General features: G+C 56.6%; 1 protein-coding gene across 3 annotated transcripts in view; it reads left to right on the plus strand.

The window, feature by feature from the left end:
• Positions 1-2,105: 2,105 nt before the first annotated feature.
• TOLLIP (toll interacting protein) overlaps positions 2,106-23,162 on the plus strand; it is a 32,294-nt gene continuing 11,237 nt past the window's right edge. Inside the window, exons 1-5 of one of the 3 annotated variants that reach the window (XM_003281331.3) lie at positions 2,106-2,308; positions 15,247-15,396; positions 19,497-19,679; positions 20,774-20,926; positions 22,739-22,829. In XM_003281331.3, the coding sequence (XP_003281379.1) occupies positions 2,276-2,308; positions 15,247-15,396; positions 19,497-19,679; positions 20,774-20,926; positions 22,739-22,829 (610 nt within the window). In that variant the 5' untranslated portion in view covers positions 2,106-2,275. Of the gene's footprint in view, positions 2,309-4,726; positions 4,745-15,246; positions 15,397-19,496; positions 19,680-20,773; positions 20,927-22,738; positions 22,830-23,162 lie in introns of those variants that run through there. The other 2 variants (XM_030811522.1, XM_004087871.3) reach the window with 2 other exon arrangements.

Below are 23,162 nucleotides of genomic sequence, written 5' to 3' on the forward strand. Positions count from 1 at the left end.
AAGTTGTAGGAATTATGGCACCTTGCTTCCAAACGGTGGGCTGCCCCATAAAAAATGATGAGTTCGTGTCCTTTGTAGGGACATGGATGAAACTGGAAAACATCATTCTCAGTAAACTATCGCAAGGACAAAAACCAAACACCGCATGTTCTCTCTCATAGGTGGGAATTGAACAATGAGAACTCATGGACACAGGAAGGGGAACATCACACTCCGGGGACTGTTGTGGGATGGGGGGAGGGGGGAGGGACAGCATTAGGAGATACACCTAATGCTAAATGACGAGTTAATGGGTGCAGGAAATCAACATGGCACATGGATACATATGTAACAAACCTGCACATTGTGCACATGTACCCTAAAACCCTAAAGTATAATAAAAAAAAAAAAAAAGAAAACGGTGGGCTGCCCCCCCCTCCCCCGGGGGGTGGCACGTGGGTTAGTTTCACAGGGAAGGGATTGGTCCAGGCATGAATAGGAGGGGTTTGTCTAGCGCTTCTCAGTAGCTTTGCATGCTTCTTCATGCATCGCATGCAACATTCACATTTTAAATCTCTACCCCTAGGTGTGATTTTTAGCGTGAAAATGAGGAAGGGGTAACTATAGTTGAAGTATAAGACTAACTGCACATATGGGGCCCGGGGAAGTCCCTAGGCCCCTAAAGCAGGAACTTGTGGTTAATAGCTTCTTGGGTCTTGTGCTGTGGATTGACTGGAAGTTAAGCTACAACTTGAGGAGGGGCTTTCGTTCTGTTTCTCTAAACTCCATCAAAACAGGCAAGCGGCCAGGCTGCCCGTTTGAAAAGGAGAGACTGGTAACCGAGACCTGAAGATGTGGTCTTTGGGATAAGAGGAAAGTGACAGCACATGGTGTCCTGGATGGGGAGTGAAGAAAGCATGTGTAGCAAGAATGACTATCGATTCTGCTGTAGTTCCCGGAGGACGAGGACTGAGAACTGACCACTAACAATATAGAGATCACTGACAAGAGTTTTAGTGGAGTGGTTGTGTTACCGGAAAAGGGTCCTGATCCAGACCCCAAAAGAGGATTCTTGGATCTTGTGCAAGAAAGAATTCCAGGCCAGTCCACAGAGTAAAGTGAAAGCAAGTTTATTAAGGCAGTGAAGGAATAAAAGAATGGCTACTCCATAGAGCAGGGTGTTCCCAAAAGCACGAGAAGGAAGGCGTCCACCTGGGTACGCTTGTTTATATTTAAGATAAAAGCCAAAAAACATCACGGGAGAGACATGCTGTACTACCTGGGCTCGTCAAACAAAGGATTGCTAATCTTTGCGTAACGCCTGTCCTCCGCAAGCATCTATATCATCTTTAAAGCGAAACTTCAACTAAGAATGCTTTTTTTCTCAAGATACCCAGACATCAGGACCTAAGTCCCGGGTCTGCTGGGTAAACGTTTATTAACCTGTTCCCGTGACCGTAAACGCCCGACTACTGGGGATGCAGCCAGCGGGGTTCAGCCTCAGTTTACCCAGCGCTGTTCGAGCTGGAGTCGCTCTGGCTGGAGCGCCTGACGCGGGGGGCGAGGTCAGGCCGGACTGGGGTTCTCCGGAGCGAGCAGGAGGGGAGCGGGGCCCCTGCAGAGCGGCGCGGCGGGGAGGCCGAGGGCAGGGCGGGCTCGAGCTCGGGCTCTTCTGACAGCGCCTCCATCCCCGTTCCGTTCACCCGGCAGCCGCCCCGTGGAGGAACTGCACCCCATCTTTAGCCCTTTGAAACAGAAAGGCCCTTCCTCCCGCAGGCAGCTGAGGGAAAGATCGCGCTAGAGGGGATGTCGGGCCTGCCACTGTTTTGTTCCGGGCCACAGTTCCCTCCCTTCTCCGAGCGGGTCGCACGTCCGCAGGTCACCCCCGCCAGGTGGCCAGGCCCTGCCGCCACTCGACAGAGGACGGAGGAGGAACCAACCCGCTGCCCAGACTGCAGCGCCGCCACGCTTGGGCCCGCGCCGACAGCCGTCGTGACTGGGCATGCGCAGACGGCCCAGCCGGGAGCCATTTCGCCGGGCTGCGGGGCTCGAGGAGAGAGCGGCTGCGTCTGCCCGACCCTGGAGCGCGCGTGCGCGCGAGAGCCGGAAGGGGCGGTGCCTGGCGCGGCGCCTGCGCAGTGGGGCGGTGCCGGGGGCGGGGCGCGGCGGCTGTCAGCTGACTGTGGCGGCGGCCTCGAGGTGACAACTGTCTCCGTCGCAGGCTCCGGCGGGGGCGCAGGAGGTCGTCCGGCGCGTTACTGTCGGGTCGGCCAGCCACGGGGGCCGCCGCAGCACCATGGCGACCACCGTCAGCACTCAGCGCGGGCCGGTGAGGCAGCCGGGCGAGGGTCGGGCGGGGGCGGCGACCTGCGGCTGCGGGCGGGGCCTCGGGCCACGGCTACTGCTCAGCTGCGGCTGGCGGGCCGGCTCCTCTGCTCTCCCGGGGCACGCGGGGCGCCCGGCCGGCCGGAGGGGAGCGGCGGCGTCCACACCTCGGGGCGGGGCAGGCCGGACGAGCGCGCCCACGCTGCGGGAGGCTTGAGCTTCTCGCCGCGCCCGGGCAGAGCTTTGGGGAGGCGGCCCCGCGGGAGGGGGCCTGCGCCCGTGGTGAGCCTCAGATGGAGGCGGGCCCCGTGCCCCATGGTCCCCCAGAGGGAGGCAGGCGCCGCTCCCTAATGGTCTCCAGATGGAGGAGGGCCCCGTGCCTCACGGTGCCCAGATGGAGGCGACCCCGAGCTCTGATGGTCTCCCGAATGGAGGAGGGCCCTGCACCCTAATGGTCCCGTAGGTGGATGCGGGCCCTGTACCCTAATGGTCCCCTACATGGATGCGGGCCCTGCACCCTGATGGCCCCCCAGGTGGAGGCGGGCCCTGCATCCTGATGGCCCCCCCCAGGTGGAGGCGGATCCCGCACCCTGATGGTCTCCCAGGTGGAGGCGGGCCTACACTCTAGTTGGTCCCATAGATGGAAGCTATTTCCTCTTTCTCCTTTACACAGAATGAGGGCAATGGTGACCACTTCTTGGGCCCAATTGTGTCCCCAGTTAGTGACCACCATGCAAAGCTTCAGTTTCTTCATTTGCAAATGAGAGGATAGGCGCCAAGAATTTCAGAGAACCTTTCCTGCTCTGAATTCTCTCCTGAGGGTTGCCTGTCAGTTTCTTCTATAGCATTAATATTGCAGGAGAGCTGGTGTAGACTGACTTAGAGATGATGGGCTCCTGGCATGAGTGGCCTCCTGGCTCACTGTTAGGGCCTTCTTGCATTGCTGTAAAGGAATACCGAGACTGGGTAGTTTGTAAGAAAAGAGATTTAATTGGCTCCCGGTTCTGCAGGCTGTACAGGTAGCATGGTGCCGGCATCTGCTCCTGGGGAGGCCTCTGGAAGCTTCCAGTCATGGCGGAAGGCCAAGTGGGAGCTTACACGTCACATGGCGAAAGCAGCAAGAGAGTTGGGGGTGGGGAGGTGCCACACACTTTAATGACCAGATCTTGTGAGAACTCACTATCACCAGGACAGCACCAAGCCATGAGGGATCTGTCCCTGTGACCCATACACCCACCCTGCCAGGCCCCACCTCCAACATTGGGAATCATAATTCAGCGTGAGATTTGGCGGGGACACAGATTCAAACCGTGTCACTCACTGAGGCTGGGCTGGGGCAGGCTGTCGTGAGCGGTACAGTTTTTATCAACAGTGGCTCTGAACATGCCGTGGGTGGAAAAAAGTCCTTTTTCACGATGCTCCAAGGTCCCTGCCCTCGCGCAGCCCAGTGCTGGACGTGGTGGAGGGGTCACCAGGGCTCCCCACCCTTAGCACTGCATCCACAAGTCCTGGTGTTTCTCCTGAGGAGATAATTCTTCAGGTAGAACATTTTTTCTGAGTTTAGAGTGAAGCCCCAGGTTTTGGGCATAGCTGCCTTTTCTGAGGACTTTGAAGGAAACCTCCTGACACTTACGAGACTCAGGTGTGGAGCCTGCGGGTCGGCAGAGGTCCTGGACGGCCTCTGATGTCAGCGTCTCTACCTCTTCATCTTCACTCCACCACAGTGAGTCCCCGCAAGTTGCTGTGGCAGCCAAGTGCTCCTTTCTGCCTAACCGGAGGCTCACAGCAACAAGGGAACCAGCACCCTGCCTTTATGTCCTCCCGGAGAGCAGGGGGGCTTGGTGGCCAGGCAGGATGGCCCCTTCCTTGCTGTGTGGTCTGGGAGACATCCTCAGTCTCCTGGGAACTTGTCCCTCATCTAGAACCCCACTGGGGTGTAGGACTGGGTTTGAATGCATCAGGTGCTGAGCACGCAGGGAGCAGTGGGAGGCAGGCCCTTGCTGTTCTGAGGGGCACTGGTGTGCAGCGCTGTTACACCTGCGATGAGGAAGTGGGAGCGGCAGATTTTCTCACACGCAGGGCCTGTGCTGACAAGTGCTGAGGCGTAGTTAGAATCTCCTCTTGCCCGGTGCCTCCTGGGCTGTTTCCATCATGTAGACAAGCAGCTATTTCAGGGGCATCCCCGTTCACCAGTAAACGCACAGTAACATCAGGTCTGGCTCTGAGCTGCCAGGGTCTCCAAGAAGGTGTTGTCAGTGATGGGGGTCTCAAGTGCTGCTTGGAGTACATGTGACTTAATCAACCAGCCTTACTGACTGTGGCGTTTAGGATGGCCACGATACAGGGGGCAACCAGCTGGTTCCTGCCACCGGGATCTTCCAGGGCAGCACGGGAGACGTGGCAGCACATAAGGACAGCTGAGCCTTGTGGTGACGGCCCGGTGGGTCTGCGATCTTAATGGTCAGGTGCTGGGAGAGTTTGTAAATGGTGGCTTCACCAGGGCTGGGTGTTGGGCTGAGGATGTGACATCTCTTGGAGGAGGAATGGGAGTTGGGGGGGTGGGCTGGGAGGGGAGGGCACAGAAAGCAGAGGCGTGAGGTCTGGAGGTAGAGAGGAGGGAGCCCCAGGGGCCGAGGATGGAGGGAGGGAGGCAGGAGCTGGAGGCCGCCAGAGGGTCCTGGGCACAGAAGGACTGGACTTGCCCTGGAGTTTACCACGTCAGCGCAGCACTCTGTAAAGTGTTGCCCGGCACACACAAGATAGGGCCCGCCTTGGCACTGGCCTGCTTCGCTGAGCATGACCCACCCCAGCCCCTCTGAATTAACTCATAGTGGGCCTTTAGCCAGTTATTAGCGCCTAGAGGAGCCCTGCTTTTGCAGGATGTCTTGACACAGTATTTATCGTGTCCTCTTTCTGTTACACTTGTGGTGTGGGAGAGGCAGGAGGTTAAGCAGGGTGCTCCCACTCCTTGTCCTGCTTTTGGAGGTGCTGGTTGACCACGGAGTCCAGCTGGAGGCGGCCTGGCCCCTCCACTCCTCCCTGAGAGGCCTGTGCCTCTCCAGGTCCCCTCACTCTTTACATCGTTGATAATTCCTGCCGAATCGGTGACTTCATTAGGGATGACAGAGGGTAGTTTCTGAACTTTATCACTTATTGGTGTTTATTAACTGGGATTGTTTGTAAAGATTAGCTTTCCCCATCAACCAGTGTCGGCCGGTTGTCCTGAGATACAATTCGTGAAGGAAAGGCAAGCGAGATGCTTTTCCCTCACCTTCCCGTACCTCAAGGAGAGAGTTGCTTTTCTTTGTAGATGTGTGTGGGCTTTCTCTTCCCCGAGTGTTGTGAGGAGCCCATGGATTTTCCTGCATCCTGTGTGTCTGAGCCAGTGGCACTTACCCGTCTCCGCTGGCTCCGGTGGGCTGTTCCTGGGCGGGCGTCCGTTCCTGCCAAGCGCACCTGAGCCAGTGGGGAACGTACTCACCACCTCCTCACGAGTCCACTCTCTGGGTCCCTGTGAACGTTTGCGCTGGATTTTTTAGGCCGGGTTGTGAGTGTGTACAGGTGTAGAATTGCTGTGCTTGCCTGGAAATCACATCTTTTCACTGTGTGGGGACCCACGGGCCTCTTGGAAGATAAAGGCCTCTTGCCTTTAATTATTTTGTCTGATACTGGCACGGCCACTCCAGCTATCTTTTAGAGAGTATTCACCTAGTACTTTTTCCTTCTTTGATTTTACATTTTTCTGAAAACTTTTGTTTAAGATAGGTGCACTATCGATATAGCATGTAGCTGGATTTTTAAAAAGTCAAATCTAAGAAGACTAAGTCTTTTGATGGGAACATGCTAGTTTCATATTTCTAGTTACAGACGCCTAGATGGATACACAGATCTACAGATTTTTTAAATGTTTTCTTTTGTGCTTTTATTTGTCCTACATTGTCTTGTTTCTTTTTCTCTTATTGCCTTCTTTTGGATTTATTAAACGGAGTTTAAAAAAATTGAGTTGTTTATCTCAAGTACATACACACTGTGCTGAGAAAGTACAGGGGCTCTCCTGGAAATGGGAACGTGCACTTATCAGCTTCTGCCGTGAGGTAGTCTCTGAGTGAACTCTGGCTCCGGAGGCTGCCCGGCTAAAGAATAATTAAAGAAGAAGTTAATCATTGTCTGTGCCACCTCCTGATCCACGCAGAGACCTCGGCCTCCCCGTCCCGGCGTGGGTGCTGCTGTGCCTTGTGTGGGTGCCGCCTCCCCTTGGGGCTCCCCCAGGAACGTGTTACTTCTCTCGAGTCAGCGCTTGTTTAGATTTCCTTGTATGTTTCTCTTTTCTTATCCCTTCTGGTGTCTCAGACCTTCCATTTGGGTCACTTTCCTTTAGGTTCAGGTTCATCTTTTAGAATTTTCTTTGCTGGCAAACTTGATTTTTGCTTGTATATGCCTTTTCTCCGTGTTCTGACAGCTATTTTTGTGTGTGTGGAACTCCGGGTGGACAGTACTCCAGGTGGACGGTACTCCAGGTGGATGGTCACTTGTCCTCAGTGCCTCGAAGGTGGGACCCTGCCCTCTCCTGGCTCCTGGAGTGGCTGCTGAGCAGTCCGGGAGTGGACATCCCTTCCTCTGGCTTTCCTTCGTTTTTGCCCCTCTCTTTGCTGCCTTCTGAATACGCTGCTTCTGGCCTGCCTCCCAGTTCACTTGAGGTTTTTTTTTTTTTTTTTTTTTTACACGGAGTCTTGCTCTGTTGCCCAGGCTGGAGTGTGGTGGCACAATCTCAACTCACTGCAACCTCTTCCTCCCAGGTTCAAGCGATTTTCCTGCCTCAGACTCCTGAGTAGCTGGGATTACAGGCGTCTGCCACCACGCCCAGCTAATTTTTGTGTTTTTAGTAGAGATGGGGTTTCACCATGTTGGCCAGGCTGTTCTCGAACTCCTGGTCTCAAGTGGTCCGCCTGCCTCGGCCTCCCAAAGTGCTGGGATTACAGGTGTGAGCCACTGCACCTGGCCCCAACCCCTGTTCAACGGGCCTCTAACACCGTCCCTTGACCTGCCCGACAGGCCCCTGGTTAGGCCTGCTGTGCAAGTGTTTCCTGTCCCTGAGTCACTGTCTCCAGATCCTGCGGGCGCTGCCCTGGCACCGTGCTGGTGAGGCCTGCCTTGCTGCCCTATGGGAAGTGCAGCATGCCCCTGCCACCCGGCCTTGCCCTGTTTCTGTGCACAGCGCCTCCTGCCATTAGCATACAGTGTAACTCATGATGCTTCCCGTTTGTCTTCTTCCACTCAAGTGTAAGTACCACAGGAGGAGGGGTCCCCCAGCACCTTACCACGGAAGCCTCAGGCACACAGTGACACGCAGAGGCCACCGCAGTGCGCACCCCGTGCCCGGTGCCCAGGGCCTGCCACATCACACACCGTCCGTCTCTGGATCTCTGTCCGCCCTTGGCCCTGCTGCTTGACTGGCTTTTGTTCCATCTGAATGAGAACGGGTTTTCCGCCTCTGCCTTGCTTGACCGTCCCAGCACTTAGGATGCAAGGCTGCGTGCAGTGGAGTTCCTGGCAGAGACCCCATTTAAAGTCGCTTGTTCTAGTCAGCTTTTATAATCTATGCTTATTCTCATTCCACCCTGTACTCTTCCCTTTCACCACTCTTCAGCTTACATGGGTTCGTTTCAATACTGTCATCTCCCAGCTTCCCTTACACGAATTCTAGTGTTTGCTTCGAGACTTCAGCAGAGCCGGGGAACCTCCCGGCATGTTGGCTTTGAAGCGCCTATTGTGTTTTGTATAACTAAAGGAAGAGGGGAGCGGGGGATAGGAAGAGGGAAGGAAAGCCCTGTCTGAGGAAGGCTCCAGAAGGGGAGACAAGGCACAGCAAATGAGTGCTCAGCGAGGGCTCCTGGGAGGGGGCTGCTGAGTGGCTGTGGGAGGAGGATGTGGGAACCGGGGACACAGTCACCACTGCCTGTCCACACTGGCGTGGGAGCTGTCTTGCCAAGAGCAGATGCGTGAAATGCCACTTGTTTGCTCAAGGGTTGTTTATTGAACATGCCAGTGCCAGGAGACTGGCATGGAGCATGAGGCCGAGGCTGACTGGAGTGGGTTTTGGGGAGTGCCAGGAGGCTGGCTGGAGTGCCAGGGGCTACAGGGTCAGGGACTGGTCCAGCTTTTGAATGCTGGTGCTGTGAAGGGTGGTGGGTGAGGGAGCCAGCAGCTGGGTGGGCATGGGGAATTGCAGTTTTCCTTCCAGCCTTAGTTTGGAAAATGCTAAACTTACAGGGCAATGGCAGTGGCCACCAGTGAGCGTCGGTGAGTCCTTCACCTCTGCGGGGCTCCCGTCTTGGCCGTGAGTGTGCAGGCCCGGGGCATGTGCAGGCTGGCACTTCAGTCTCTGAAACCCTGTGCACTGAGGGGTCAGTCAGCCGGGCAGAAGGACCGCCAGGGCCACCCAGGGTCTGTCCTGACTGCCCACGGCCCTGTGTCTCAGCCCTGGTGCGCGTTCCTGCCCTCTCGCACCCCCGGGTCTGGATATGAATCACACAGGTGTGCGGGTGTCCGGTGGACGGGCCACTTCTCCTGGGCCAGACTGAGCTCTGACCTGGGTGTGAACTTAGCAGCAGACATCCCCTGTAGGACAGTGGCCTGGAGCAGGCCCCTTGCAGGGCCTTCAAGGTAGGGCCGGCCCCTCAGACACAGCAGGGAGGCTGGTGATGACCTGGGCTCCAGGTTCTCAGTTTCATCTGGGCCAGCAGTGCTGTTCTATGTGAGTCCTGGGGTCCTGACCGAGTCTGGGGCTCCCTTCCTAGCAGACACTCAGACCTCACCCAGGAGGCTTGTGAGACTGACTTCCGCCCATATCCCCAGGTGTTCCTACTACAGGGGATTTATTTCTCTCAGTTTCATTAGCTTCCTCTGTCCCTTTAGCTACGAGCCCAGCCCAGGTCTTCCTGCTGTGGGTCCCAGCTCTGAAAGTCATGTTGAATCATGGCCATGTTAGGAACTGGAGCAACCCAGGGCTTGGGGTACAGAGTTTCACTAGTTGGGCTTCTGTGTTGGGGCCTACGTGGGCTGGCTTTGTGGCTTCAGGAGCCCTTGACGCTTGTTCTCAATGTGGGGGTGATATTGACCCTGAGAGGGCACAAGGGGTTCTTGGGGGAGGAAACTCCTGGGATTTGATGGCTGTGTGTGTCTCCCCAGCCCAGCTCCTAGATTTCTTGTTCCTGGGTTTTCTGGGTGTTCCAGCACGTGGATGTGGAGTTCTCGGAAGCTCACGACACGTGTGCGAGCTCAGGCCTGCCGTGAGGTGGGCGGGGAGGGTGGGCAGGTGCCCGTGGATGCCGTTTGTGTGGGATCCTCAGTGCTGGTTGAGACTCTGGCTTGGAGAGTTGAATGAGAATCGTCGACGTTTTGTGATTTAATTGCACAAAACGTATTTAGCCCATCGCTAATGATGTCAGTTTGCTGAAAGAATACCAGGCAGCCAGTTAAAAGGTACTTTCTCACATCAAGCAAAAGCTTCAGTTCACTAAGGATATTTTTTACTGTGTTTATATAAGTTGTTTATTTGTATGTGTTATTTGATACGTTACAATTTGTGTAAATAAATTACACTCAATGCTGCTCAGCACATAGTCATGAAGTGTTAGAAGCGTTCTAGTTTTTAATTGAACTTAATTTGACTTAGACCTGGCATTAGCGCTGAAACTCGTTAGAGCCTTGCTTGCAGTTTTGACGTGCCAAGTGCAGGTGCACACATGGCACACAAACACAAACAGCACCTCCACAGCCTCGCAGCGTCATGGGGTGGGAACAGTGAGAAGGTCTAAAAAGGCTCCGCAGAGGGCCAGTCATGGAAGTGGCCAGGAAACCCTGGTCTCCTGCCGCCTGCATGTGGCCAGCCGTGCTCCCGGGGCGTCTGTGGTGCAGCTCCTTGGGGTGATGTCTCCTGGCAGGCCTGAGGCCAGGACTGCGTGTGTTCAGGACTCCACGTCCTGGGCTGAGCTGGGCTCTTCCTGGGCTCTGTCAGGCAGAAAGTGTGGCCCAAGGAAGCAGCGGCTCTCTCAGTCGGAAACGTATTCCTAACAGGTGTTGGGCAGAAAGTGTGGCCCAAGGAAGCAGCGGCTCTCTCAGTCGGAAACGTATTCCTAACAGGTGTTGGGCAGAAAGTGTGGCCCAAGGAAGCAGCGGCTGTCTCCGTTGGAAACGTGTCACCAACAGGAATATTCACAGTGGGTGTTTAATTTGTGTGCTTAAAAAGAAAAATTAGCTTTGGGTTGACTACACGCATTGCATGACAAAAAAGAAGAATTAAGATTTTATTTCTGTGCCAAAACTAAAACTTAGACTTGAAGAGAAGTTGTTTTAAATAGAAGTGAATTTTGGAGATCTCTTTTCTTTCGTGTGGAAAGGTGCGCTGCAGTGGTTTAGAGCTCTGGCGTCAGTGAGGGAGGAATGGTCGTCAGTCACAAGCTTGCGTCGTGATCCTCTGAGAGCACCACATGGGGGAGGAGAATCAGCAATTCCAAGAAATATGAAGTTACATTTTTAAACTATATTAAAAGGGATAATATTTATAAAAGTAGCTTTTATTTTCAGAGCAGACGAAACGCAGAGAGCTGTGGGATGAGAGCCCGACCCTGTCCTTCTTATTTTAAAAGTAATTGACGAATGTTTTTAAAAAGTTTCTAAAAATAACTAGCAGGATATAAAAGTATAAATAAAATAGAATCTTCCCTGCCCGTTTCCCTCGAGTTCCGTTCTTGAATGCTCCTCCAGAGTTGGTGTCGACAGAGGCCTCCTTATGGCTCCCTGCAGCAGTTCGTGCTGCACCTCCGCCTCCTCCCCCGCCCCCGAGTCTCCTTGTGTTCGCGGCAGGGACCACCGGCTCCAGTGTGCTGGGTGGCTGTGCCTGGCTGGTGGACGGGGCGTTTTGACGGCACAGGTGACGCAGCCGCAGGCATCCTGTGCTCACGTGCCCGAGTGAGCGCTGACATGGGACTGGCTCCTGAAGTGGAATTGTCGGCCTTCACACAGGCATTTAGACTTACTTGTTAATGTTGGACTCTGTGTGCATCTTGTACATGGAAGCAAAATTCTAGAAAAATACCCATTATGTATCAGGAGTAATTATTTTTGTTTTCGTATTTCCAAGCCTTTGAACCAGGGTAAAGCATATATTTTTATGTGACCATTGAAATATTTCCTCCATCATAATATGGCAAAAATAAATTTTAGGATTAGCACTGAATTTAAAAAATAAATTCAAAATAGACATTTATTGAAGGACCGAGTGTCGTCACTGAAACAATAGGGTTTACTTCAGCGCCTGGACTCTCTACCCTGTGACTCGTGGAGCATGAACTGGTAGAACTCCCTCCTCATTTGAAGGGCTTTGCTCTAAGTTGAGAAACGAGGGCATTGCAGCAGCAGGCGAACCGCCTCTCCCTGGTAGGCGGGGCAGCAGGTTGCGTAACCAGTGTTTGTACTGGGAGGACTGAAGCCCGGTCTCCGTCTCCTCTCTTGCTCTTGCTGTCTTCAGGTTAAATGGAATATTTTTCTGAAAAAGCTTGAATTTTGTAGTGTTCAGTTTTATGACGAATTGAAAAGCTGGCACGAAGAGGTCCTGTGTGTCTCACCCGTGTTCCCTGGCCGACGCTCCCATCACCGGGAACAGCTCTCACAGCTGTGGCGCTGAGCTGGGGGCGTGACTGTTGGCTCCAGGTTTTATTTGGATGTCCTGGTTTTTCAATGACTGTCCCCTGCTGTCCCAGGACCCCGCCTTGCGTTTAGCCATCATGTCTCCGTCTCCAATCTGGGGCCGTCTCTCAGGCTTTCCTTGTGTTTTTGGGACCTTGACGGTTTGAGGAGGACTGACTGGTCAGGGATTTTGTCAGATGTCTCTTAATCGGGGTGTGGGTTTTTGGGAAGAAAACCCAGAGGTGAGGTGTGCATCATCTTGGGGAGCTGGATGCGCACCTGCCCCGCCACGTGGTGCTGGCAGTGGTCCCCGGGCTGCGTGGGGCTGACGAGCTCCATCCATGGGGAGCTCCTTCTCCCCTTTTCATGTTCTGTCCACACGGTTTATGTTTAAAAACCCTTGTTTCCTATTTGCCATTTTATGGTTAAATCCTTGTTGAAAAATGACCCTTGATCATTAGGCCTTTGGATATAATTTTATTTTCTCCCAGTAATGAGCAGTCCCATTGTCTTTAACGGACACCTAAAGAGTGCAGAGCAAGGAGATGGAGCGCTGGACGCCTTCAAATACTGGGACAACCAGGAGGCAGAACAGCGAGGGACCCACAGTGCACCCTCAGAGGCCTCTGAACCCTACATCCACACATCCCTGTGACCACCCACACCCTCCCCCGACCAGCTTCTCCATGCTGCTATCTCTGGGACATGAGTCGCCTGTCTGTCCCCCACATGTGCCCAGGAGGACACGAGCCGCCTGTCTGTATCCCACATGTGCCCAGGAGGCGCGAGCCACCTGTCTGTCCCCCACGTGTGCCCAGGAGGACACGAGCCACCTGTCTGTCCGGCACGTGTGCCCAGGAGGGCACGAGCTGCCTGTCCGTCCCCCACGTGCACCCAGGAGGACACGAGCCGCCTCTCTGTCCCCCACGTGCACCCAGGCGGGCATGAGCTGCCTGTCTGTCCCCCACGTGCGCCCAGGCGGGCACGAGCCGCCTGTCTGTCCCCCACGTGCGCCCAGGAGGACACGAGCCGCCTGTCTGTCCCCCACGTGCGCCCAGGCAGGCATGAGCCGCCTGTCTGTCCCCCACGTGCGCCCAGGCGGGCACGAGCCGCCTGTCTGTCCCCCACATGCGCCCAGGAGGGCACGAGCCACCTGTCTGTCCCCCACATGTGCCCAGGAGGACACGAGCCGCCTGTCTGTCCACCACGTGTGCCCAGGAGATACGGTGCTTTTCCTGCCGTGTCCTCAGAGTTGTGCGTGTGGCACGCAGGAAGCAGTTGTCACAAACAAACAGGAATTTGGCCTGTGTATGTTAATCCCGAGAACTTGGTTAGCACGAGTCTGTTTCTGCAAGATAACCCATTCCTAGTGAGCAGACAGAGCTAGTGATAGAGCCTGCTGGCATGGGCTGTGCCAGGGCCCTGTGGGGTTGGCAGGGAAGCGCCTCCTGTGTGGCCAGGTGTCCCCCGGGGAGAGAGCTCTGGGCTGTGAATCCTTCTGGGAGGCAGGCAAAGGGCCCTGGCCTTCTGTACCCCAGTGTTTCATGTGTGCCAACAGGAACAGGTGCTTAGCATCTCGTGCCATGGGGCCTCTCAGCGCCCTCCTGAGCCAGAGCTTGCTGGTGAGCTGTACAGCGCCTCGAGAGAGGCTGCCTGGGGGAGGCTGGCCTGGGACTCCTGGCATGGGCCCACTCCCCTCAGGCACCTCTGCACCCTCCTCAATTGTCCATAAGGGCGCAGGGGGTCCCTCTGGGCCCTGGCCTGTGCCACACCCTCCGGAGGTGAAGCTGGGGTGCTCTGCTGTTCTCACAGGACGGCTTCTCTCACAGGGCAAAGGTCACTCGTGACGTGTCCCGGTCAAAAACGGGGTAAAGTGTGGGGAAAGGCACAAAATGTGTTTTGCTTTTTAGAGAAGAGAGGTTGAGCACACACCGTGCTGGCTGCTCAGGTTGGGGTGCAGCCTGCAGAGAGCTTCCCGGACTGGGGGGTCCTGAGTCTGTAACCGCTCGAAGCGGTGCCTGGATCGTCCGGGTCCCTTCTGTTTGCTCCTGTTGGTCGTGGAGCGCTGACTGCTTGTGCTCTCCAGGCCTTAGATGGGGACACGGGTGAGGAGCTAGACCCTCTCGGGGTCCTTTGAAGTGCCAGGCAGCCAGAGCACAGCACGTGCAGGGCTTAACTCAGAACCTCCTGGAGCTCTGCCTGGCTCCATGTCATTGGGAGTCTATGGCACAGGCAGGTACGGGTTTCTGGTCTGCACGGCAGAGGAGTTCTGGCAGCCTCAGCACGTGCACCCTGCCTATGCTCACGTCCGACACACCCAGGGTTCCAGGTTTCCACTTGGTATTTCCTGAGAACAGCTGCGCAGGGCACTGGCACTGGCCGGGGCCCCTGCAGATGGCTGGGCCTCCACCCCACTCCACCAGCAACCAGGCCTCCACCCCACTCCACCAGCAACCAGGCCTCCACCCCACTCCACCAGCAACCAGGCCTCCACCCCACTCCACCAGCAACCAGGCCCACCCTCAGGGCCTCATCAGCCACCTTTCACCTGTGGAGCGTGGTTCTTAACCCAGCCCCCTTCGGCCGCTGCAGGTGTGCGGGTGGTTTCGGAATGGCATTGTCCTGCCTGGGCCCGTCCTCTCTCTTCCCCTCAGGGGTGGCAGCGGTGGACAGAGGGTCGAGGAGACACAGGATGCAGAGTGGGGAGGTCTTTCTTGGTTGTTTGGAATCGATTTACTTCCTGTGTTCTTGTAGGATACTTCTGAATTTCAGCTGTTTCACGTGGAAACATTTGAAGTAAATCAGCAGAGGGTTTTCCAAATCACTTTAGACTTGAGGCTCAGCTTTTGTCTCATTCATTTGTTTGACCAAGTGACCTGCAGTTCAGTGGCCCTGCCTTTAGCTGTGGACAAGGTGAAAGAGCCATGGGCACACATGGTGCAAGGGAGACCCTTTAAAATGACCTGAAAACCCACCTGAGCAGGCTTTGAGGACGGGAGCCCGTTTTTAGCGGCAGAAACCTGCATTTGGGGATCTCCTGAGTGAGGGCTGCACCTGTACCGCTGGGGGCCAGGCCACAGGCTGGACATCCTTGACCCCTCGGTTTAGAGATGAGGAAACTGAGGCTGAGCACAGTCCAGGACTTGATTAGGACATGGGTGGGGGCGGGGCCGTGGGAATGCTGGGGCAGCTGCTGTCGGGCTGCTTTGTGTCCCCGCCCTGACTCACTGGTCTCTCTGGTCCCTGGCCCCGCAGGTGTACATCGGTGAGCTCCCGCAAGACTTCCTCCGCATCACGCCCACACAGCAGCAGCGGCAGGTCCAGCTGGACGCCCAGGCGGCCCAGCAGCTGCAGTACGGAGGCGCAGTGGGCACCGTGGGCCGACTGAACATCACGGTGGTACAGGTGGGCCTTGGGGCACCCTCCTGCCTGCCTGGGGCTGGTGCGCTCAGGTGGGGTGGGATTGAGGATTTCGGCGTTTATACTGCATTTCCTAAGCGGGCAAACAGAACTTCTGATTCCCACTTTTCCTGAAAACGTGTGTGATGTTGAAGACGATCTGTGTGAAAGATATTCGCATTGACCCCAGGTTCTACCAAACATAACTCAAGTAATAAGTAGTGGGTATAGGTGGGCGTCTGCTCCGTGTAGGGCCTGGCTCTTCTACCAGGCCTAAGTACGCCCAAGGACGTCTCCTGGACCCCTGCTGGCAGCTAGAGGAGATGCAGCCGCCCCCCCCCCGCCAACCCCCGCCACCCGGCGTGTGCTGCGTGAGTGGCTTCCCGTTGGCCCCAGTGCCGGTGCCTGCACCCTCCCCTCCCCACAGAGCAGCCCTCGGTCAGCCTTGGGGCTGGCCCGTGGTCGCTTAGTGGTCTTTCAAGTGAAAACCAAAATCGGCAGATTGAACGCCGATTTTGATCACACGAAAACCTTCTGTAAGACCGCAGGAAAAGGAAACACATTGTGAGCCACACAGGCTTTTGTAGAAATGCACAAATATAGCAGGCAGAAGAGTCGCTGTGGACCTCACAAATAAGACTTGGTTTCAGGGGCTTCATGGTGTGGTGAGCACAGCGGCGCCGTCATCCCTTCCTCGCAGCGTCTTAGACCCTTGCTTGTGCAGCTGTTTCTGTGCTGGTGTGGCCGATCCCTCTGTCCACCCAGTGAACTCCTGTAAGCCCATGTATTCCTGCGCCAGCTGCCACCAGGCCAGCCAGTGCCATCACCCGTCCTCAGCCGCCACCTCCTGGCAGGGCCTGGTGACCGCAGGGCACTCCACCTCACACAGTTCAAGCTCCAGAGCTGGCTGGGCCTTGGAGGTGGCCCTGGCATTGCCCACGCCTCCGGCCCGCCTTGGTCCTCTCCCGCGCCCTGGAGCCCACTGCAGGCAGCCCGTTTCCTCCACGCGAGCTCACCCAGCCTTCTGTGGTGCGGCTCCAGTGCTGGGAAACATTCCTGCCTCCTCACTGGGCCACGTAGCTCAGCCCCTGCTTCCTGCTTCTCTTGGCTTCTGGGCGGCCACACATGTGGTTCCCTGTTTGCCTCCCCTGGCTGCTTCCCCTCATTGTCTCCTGGGGCCCCAATGGTCTGGTCCTCAGCCCTCCTCCCCTTTCTGCCCACACACCCCAGTGACTTCTGCATCCCTGTGGGTCTAAACACCTATGTGCTGGCCCCGGCCTGAGCCGACCACTCAGCCCCGCCCCAGATTCCTAGGTACGGACCATGGCCACATGGCCTCCCCCGGTGTTCTGTGGGCACTCCGGACTCCATGTGCCCAAGGTGGAGCTCTCGGGCCACCCTGCTGGCCTTTCCCCCCGTGTCTGCAGGTGGCTGCCCCACATTCCGGAAGCTGAGGCCCAAAGCCCTGGTGCTCCACGGTTCATCTCTGCCTCTTGCCCTTCAGGCCTGACCCTCGGCACAGGTGCCACCTTCAGCCTGTCCAGGCGTGGAGCCCCCTGCTCCCACCCACTGCCTCTGCGCAGCCACTGGAGTGTGGCCAGAGCAGGTCACGTCCTGCGCGGGCCTTTCTCATGGGCACTGTCCTGCCGAGCCTTCTCAAGCTGGAGCCCATGTTTTGCCTCACCCTAATCACTCCTGACCTTCCTGTTCCCTGGCTGTTCTCCTCCTGCTTCCTGCAGCTCTTCCTCCAGATCCTACAGCCCACACACTCAGTCCTCCTAGCTGGTCACTCCCTGCAGTGGTAGTGCCGTCTGCTGCACCGTGTGTCTGCCGCGCATCTCTTGCCTGTTGCGGGGAAAGCAGCCATGCCTGTGTGTCCCCACAGTGTCTGCTCTCTGACGCGCGTCTCTTGCCCGTTGCCGGGGAGGCAGCGGTGCCTGTGTGTCCCCATGGTGTCCACAGTGTCTGCTGCACCAGAACAGCATGTGGTTGTGGGCAGTCATCGTGAATGGGCAGATGCTTCTGTAAACATCGAGGAGGTCACTTCAGCAGAGCAGTTGATGTTACAGGACGCTCCTCCTAGAGTTTTCTAGCCACAGTGCAGAGGGCAGTGGGAGGAGACAGGAATGACAGGATGAGGCCGAGTGTAGCAGAAGCGGGCAGGATCCAGTGTGTGCAGGCATCGGTGATGGGCACGGGGACGCTGGCAGGGGAGTCCCATGTGCCACCCAGAAAGCTGGCTTTGCTCAAAGCCTTTAAAGTTATTAATAAAAAAAAAAGTCACAGCAGCTAGGCAGAAATAGCACAGTTACCTGAAAGCTTTGGAAAATCATGCTGGTCTCAGACTTTCCTGCTACATACTTTCTAGAAAATAGGGCAATTTCTAAGGAGTTTAGAGGGGCAGAGTTTCGAGTGTAAGAGCTGATCTAGCAGATCTGTGGGTGTGCAGCAGAAGGGAATCAGAAGCTGTTAGAAGCTGAGCATGCCTGTCGCCCAGGAGCTTCTGGAAAACTGTCACTCCATAGTATTCCGGAGTACGCTCTGGCCACCCAAGAAACACACTAAAATTAAGGACCCAAGAATGGGGCAGTTTTGACATAAAAGGACCGGCCACAGCTTTGGTTAGAAGTGAAAGGAGGGAACTTACATGTGGACGAGAATAGAAAACAGAGGACCTGGCAGTCCAGAGATGTGAGCACAGGAGGGGAGAGTTCAGCTGTGCAGCGAGGGATGGCGAGGACGGGGCGGCCGTGCCCTCAGAGGTGGGTCAGTGAGGACGGGACGGCCGTGCCCTCAGAGGTGGGTCAGTGAGGACGGGGCGGCCGTGCCCTCGGGGGCGGTGAGGACGGGGCGGCCATGCCCTTGGGGGCGGTGAGGATAGGGCGGCGGTGCCCTCAGAGAGGGTTCAGTGAGGACGGGGTGGCTGTGCCCTCAGAGGGGCATCAGTGAGGATGGGGCAGCCGTGCCCTCGGGGCGGGTGATGAGGACAGGGTGGCGGTACTCTCAGGGGGGTTGGTAAGGACAGGGCGGCCATGCCCTCAGAGGGGGTCAGGGGGCAGTGTCTGGACTCTGTTCCACTGTGAAGGAGGAACTGGTGGGCTCCATGTGGGTGGGAGGGCCGGGATGGCTCCCGGGGTCTCTATCACCAGCTCCTGGGGGTGAGCCGGGTTGGCCGCAGGAGAGCAGGTGGCTGCGGCGCAGGGAGGCCGTCCGCGTTCCAGGCAGGATGCTTTATAGGCAGCCGGAGCTGCAGGGCTGAACCCAACAACCCAGCTCACGAGGGCTTTTCTCCTGATTTTTTCTTGTAAAGGTTTTACAGTTTTAGGTTTTATATTTGAACCTGCCATCCACGTTGAGTTTGTTTGCTGAACAATTGTCTTACTTGCCAGTCTTCTGTCTTATTCTGAATATTCATTCCCTGTAACACACGTTCACTCCACCCCGAGGACCTCAACTGTCTCTGCCCAGCCGAGCGCCTGGCCTGAAGTCGGATCTCATGGTCTACATGTGATGTGGCTCCTTGTGATTGGGAGACACAAGAAAGACAAGTTCCTGTCCCCAAAACCCCACGTACTCCGATAGCACAGGCAGGGCTGCTGCCTTCATGAGGGAGGAAAGCAGCCACGTGGTGTCTGAATTACGCGCAGTAGGTGTCCTCACACCCACCTAGAGCAATGATGCACCTCTCCCGGGTCATCATGCTCCAGGGGCAGGTTCACACTCCCTGTCGTGCTCTGGCTCTCAGCTCTGTCCCGGGACCTCCTCCTCTTTCCCTCCTCAGCCGCTTCTGAGGAGGGCATTAGAGAGCGCACCCTTTACGGTGGCTGAGTGGCGGTCTCAGCTGTGTCTGTGAGCGTTGCAGGTTTCTGCTGTCAAGGATGAGCCATGTGCTTTGTCTCAGAATTGCACGATCATATGTGGCTCACTCTTCTTGCTCCTGGCCTCCTGGGAAGCAGGTCACAGCCGTGTTCAGGCGACTCTGAGTGGCTGTAGTCTATATGTTAGGGAAAGGCCTCATGGAAGGGTTCAGGGAGGCAGACGGCCTAGAGAACCCACCCTCTCCTGATGGTTGGCACCTCCTTTTCCTGACATTCGCTTCATTCCAGGCAAAGTTGGCCAAGAATTACGGCATGACCCGCATGGACCCCTACTGCCGACTGCGCCTGGGCTATGCGGTGTACGAGACGCCCACGGCACACAATGGCGCCAAGAATCCCCGCTGGAATAAGGTCATCCACTGCACGGTGCCCCCAGGCGTGGACTCGTTCTATCTTGAGATCTTCGATGAGGTGAGAGGGACGTGCCAGCTATTATGGAGGCTGCACGTGGCTGAGCATGGCTGCTGTGGGAACACGCCTGCCGACACAGCCACGTTCCTGGCTGGCTTCGAGGCATGGCTCCCCACCTGGTGTTTCATTGGGTGCATGACAGGGTCCTGCTCTCCCCAAGGAATGTTAAAAAGAGATTGTTTCCAGCTCCTTGAACACCCTTACATCTGGAAACATCCCCAGTGACAAGCATGACCAGGGACAGAGCGTGCACGTGTCCCCTCCACTGGGCGCACAGGGTCTGGCTGCTCACCAGCAGGTGGGATTTCCACCGAGTGCGGCTGCCTGCCGGGTGGGAAAGCTGTTCTTGGTGGTGCGAGCGGCCATGACCCTTGAGGGTCCTGAGTCCCATCTGTGGCTGCACGTGCAGCGCCTCTGAAGCAGAGTCAGAAGGTCAGAGGGGATGTGGCAAGGCTGCTGCTCAGTGTGGTACCGGCACCTCGCACCTGTGGCATTGTGAGCCTAGAGCCTGGGTGGGGGCCGGGGATCATTGTGGGGCAGTCAGGCCAGCAGACGGCCAGCCCTCCCTGCCTGGGCCCTGCCTTTTCCTCCCGGCTTTTCTCTCCCCGTCCCTACCTGCTTTCCCCTCCCTGGCCCTCAGAAGAGTAGAGAGCGCATGGGAAGTGCAGAGTGAGCTGTGGGAGGCAGACCCCATGTCCTTTCCAGTCTGCACCCCGACTGCTCTGGGGCTTGAGAGATGGCAGCTGGTGGAGCAAGGATGGGGCCCCGAGGGCTGGGGAGGAGCAGCCAGTGTCCCTGAAGCGGAACCGGAGGAGGACAGCAGCCCAGGGCCCTCGCTTTCCCCAGTCCCAGACCTGGCCCTGGCCCTGGCCCATCCTGGTGGAGAGAGGGAAGGAGAAGCCCCCTACGGAGGCTGATAAACGATCGTGAAGCCTGCGCTGCCCGAGGGGTCTCATCGATGGGGTGCTGGTGCAGGTGGGAGCCCTGTTCCACAGATGAGACAGGGACTCGAGGCAGGCCCACGATGGTGCGGCCTCAGGGGCAGGGCGGCCCCTTCCCTGATGCCAGGGGCCTCTCCCTCTTGTCTCCCCCAGAGAGCCTTCTCCATGGACGACCGCATTGCCTGGACCCACATCACCATCCCGGAGTCCCTGAGACAGGGCAAGGTGGAGGACAAGTGGTACAGCCTGAGTGGGAGGCAGGGGGACGACAAGGAGGGCATGATCAACCTCGTCATGTCCTATGCGGTGAGCTGCGGGCCTGGGCGGGGCGGGGCGCATCGGGGTATGTTGGAGTACGTCGGGACTGTGCCGCCCCGCAGACACCCTCGTCTCTTTCCTGTGGGCACTGAGCCCGTAAAACAGCAGGGCTCACGTTCTGAGGACAGAGGGCAGGAGCCCTGGGTGGTTTGGTGGCGGAGAGGGGCTGCCCCGCCCACTGCTCCTGCCCATGTTGTCTGTCTGGAGAAACAGCATCGGGGTTGTTTGTGTTCCTAAGATGGGCCCACCCTTTGTGGTGGTCTCCACTGTAGGCCCCTGTGTCCTTGGAGGCCCACCACAGCACTTCCAAGCTCTTCCCTTAGGGTCCAGCTGAGCAGCCCTCCAGGGTCTGAGATACAGCCCTGGGGCCTGCAGGACACCAGGCTCCTCCCCACAGGGCAGGCACTGGCTGGGGTGTGGCAGGGCATGCCTGGAGATGTGGGGGAAGCCTGGGGGCTGCTGTGCTCGGGGTCAGGAAGTCGAGGCCTGGCTGTGGGGCCAGCACGTCAGCGCCCTGGCTCCCAGCTGTCTCCATCCTCAGGGCACCTGCAGCTCCTGGGGGTGTCAGGAGGGCCAGTTAGAGGCTCCAGGACGTGCAGAGCTCCTGCTCTCTCGTCTGTATTATCAACCACGGGATTTTTTAGGTTGTTGTTGCTGAAAAATGATGCTGTGGGAAATGCCAGGCAGATGTGACAGCAGAGAGGGTGCAGCAGGGAGCTGCTTTTCTGGGCTATCTTGGCTCCTCCCACCCCCTTTTCGTTAACGCTGGGATATTTTAAAGCATGTCCCGGCCGTGAGTGACCATGTGTAAATGTCTCATGACACATCTTTAACAGACGCTTTCATACAAACACAGAACCATCATGATGCTCCAGTGACTTTACCTGCAGTTGACAGTTTTGAACTCAGAGGAGACAGCAGTGCAGTGACTTATCCGCAGTTGACAGTTTTGAACTCAGAGGTGGCAGCGGTGCAGTGACTTATCCGCAGTTGACAGTTTTGAACTCAGAGGAGACAGCAGTGCAGTGACTTATCCGCAGTTGACAGTTTTGAACTCAGAGGAGACAGCAGTGCAGTGACTTATCTGCAGTTGACAGTTTTGAACTCAGAGGCAGCAGCGGTGCAGTGACTTATCTGCAGTTGACAGTTTTGAACTCAGAGACAACAGCAGTGCAGTGACTTATCTGCAGTTGACAGTTTTAAACTCAGAGACGACAGCAGTGCAGTGACTTACCCGCAGTTGACAGTTTTGAACTAAACTGAGAGACAGCAGCAGTGCAGTGACTTACCCGCAGTTGACAGTTTTAAACTCAGAGACGACAGCAGTGCAGTGACTTACCCGCAGTTGACAGTTTTGAACTAAACTGAGAGCAGCAGTGCAGTGACTTATCCGCAGTGGACAGTTTTGAACTCAGAGTTGACAGCAGTGCAGTGACTTACGTGAAGTTGACACTTTCAAACTCAGACACCACAGCAGTGCAGTGTGGTTCCCCCCAGGCCGACTCGACACCTACACTGGGATGTCCCTCCTGTTACCATCCTCTCTCGGTCACATCTCAGTGAGAGGGGGGTCTGTAAGCCCGAGCCATGTCACCTCCTGGATTTTAGGAGGTGGTGCGGGGGTGGGAGCGGGGCGCGGCGTCCCCTGTGCCCTCAGGGCTCATATCTGCTCTCAGGGCTGGTGTGGGGAGGGCGATTCTGGGCTGCCGTGGGGAGGGCGATCGTGGGGAGGGCGATTCCCGAGGTTCTGATGGGTGGATGTTCCTCCTTGACCCCGGGACCATCCTCGCTGCATTTCAGCTGCTGCCAGCTGCCATGGTGATGCCACCCCAGCCCGTGGTCCTGATGCCAACGGTGTACCAGCAGGGCGTCGGCTACGTGCCCATCACAGGTGCGTGTGCCCCCTCCCCAGGTGCCTCTCCCCTGGTAGAAACCCCAGGGCCTAGGGCAGGTGCAGGAGGAGGGAACGGGGCTTAGAGCGCCGGGGTGGGGACGTCATCCATTCTAGAATCCTGCAGACATGCCGACTGCACGCAGATCCTTTCAGGCCAGGGAGCCAAGGGTTATGTTGGAATTTTGTTTGCATATCTAGAAAATAGAATTTTTTTTTTTTTCTAATTGTTGGCAGAAATGAGGTGAGTTGAAATTTTCAGAGATGTGGAAATGTGACTTTGAAACCCCGTTGTGCCCAGCTCTGTGCAGGAGAACCTCACGTCCCTGTCAG

This window comes from Nomascus leucogenys, chromosome 4 (genome assembly GCF_006542625.1).
Source record: "Nomascus leucogenys isolate Asia chromosome 4, Asia_NLE_v1, whole genome shotgun sequence".
Lineage (NCBI taxonomy): Eukaryota > Metazoa > Chordata > Mammalia > Primates > Hylobatidae > Nomascus > Nomascus leucogenys.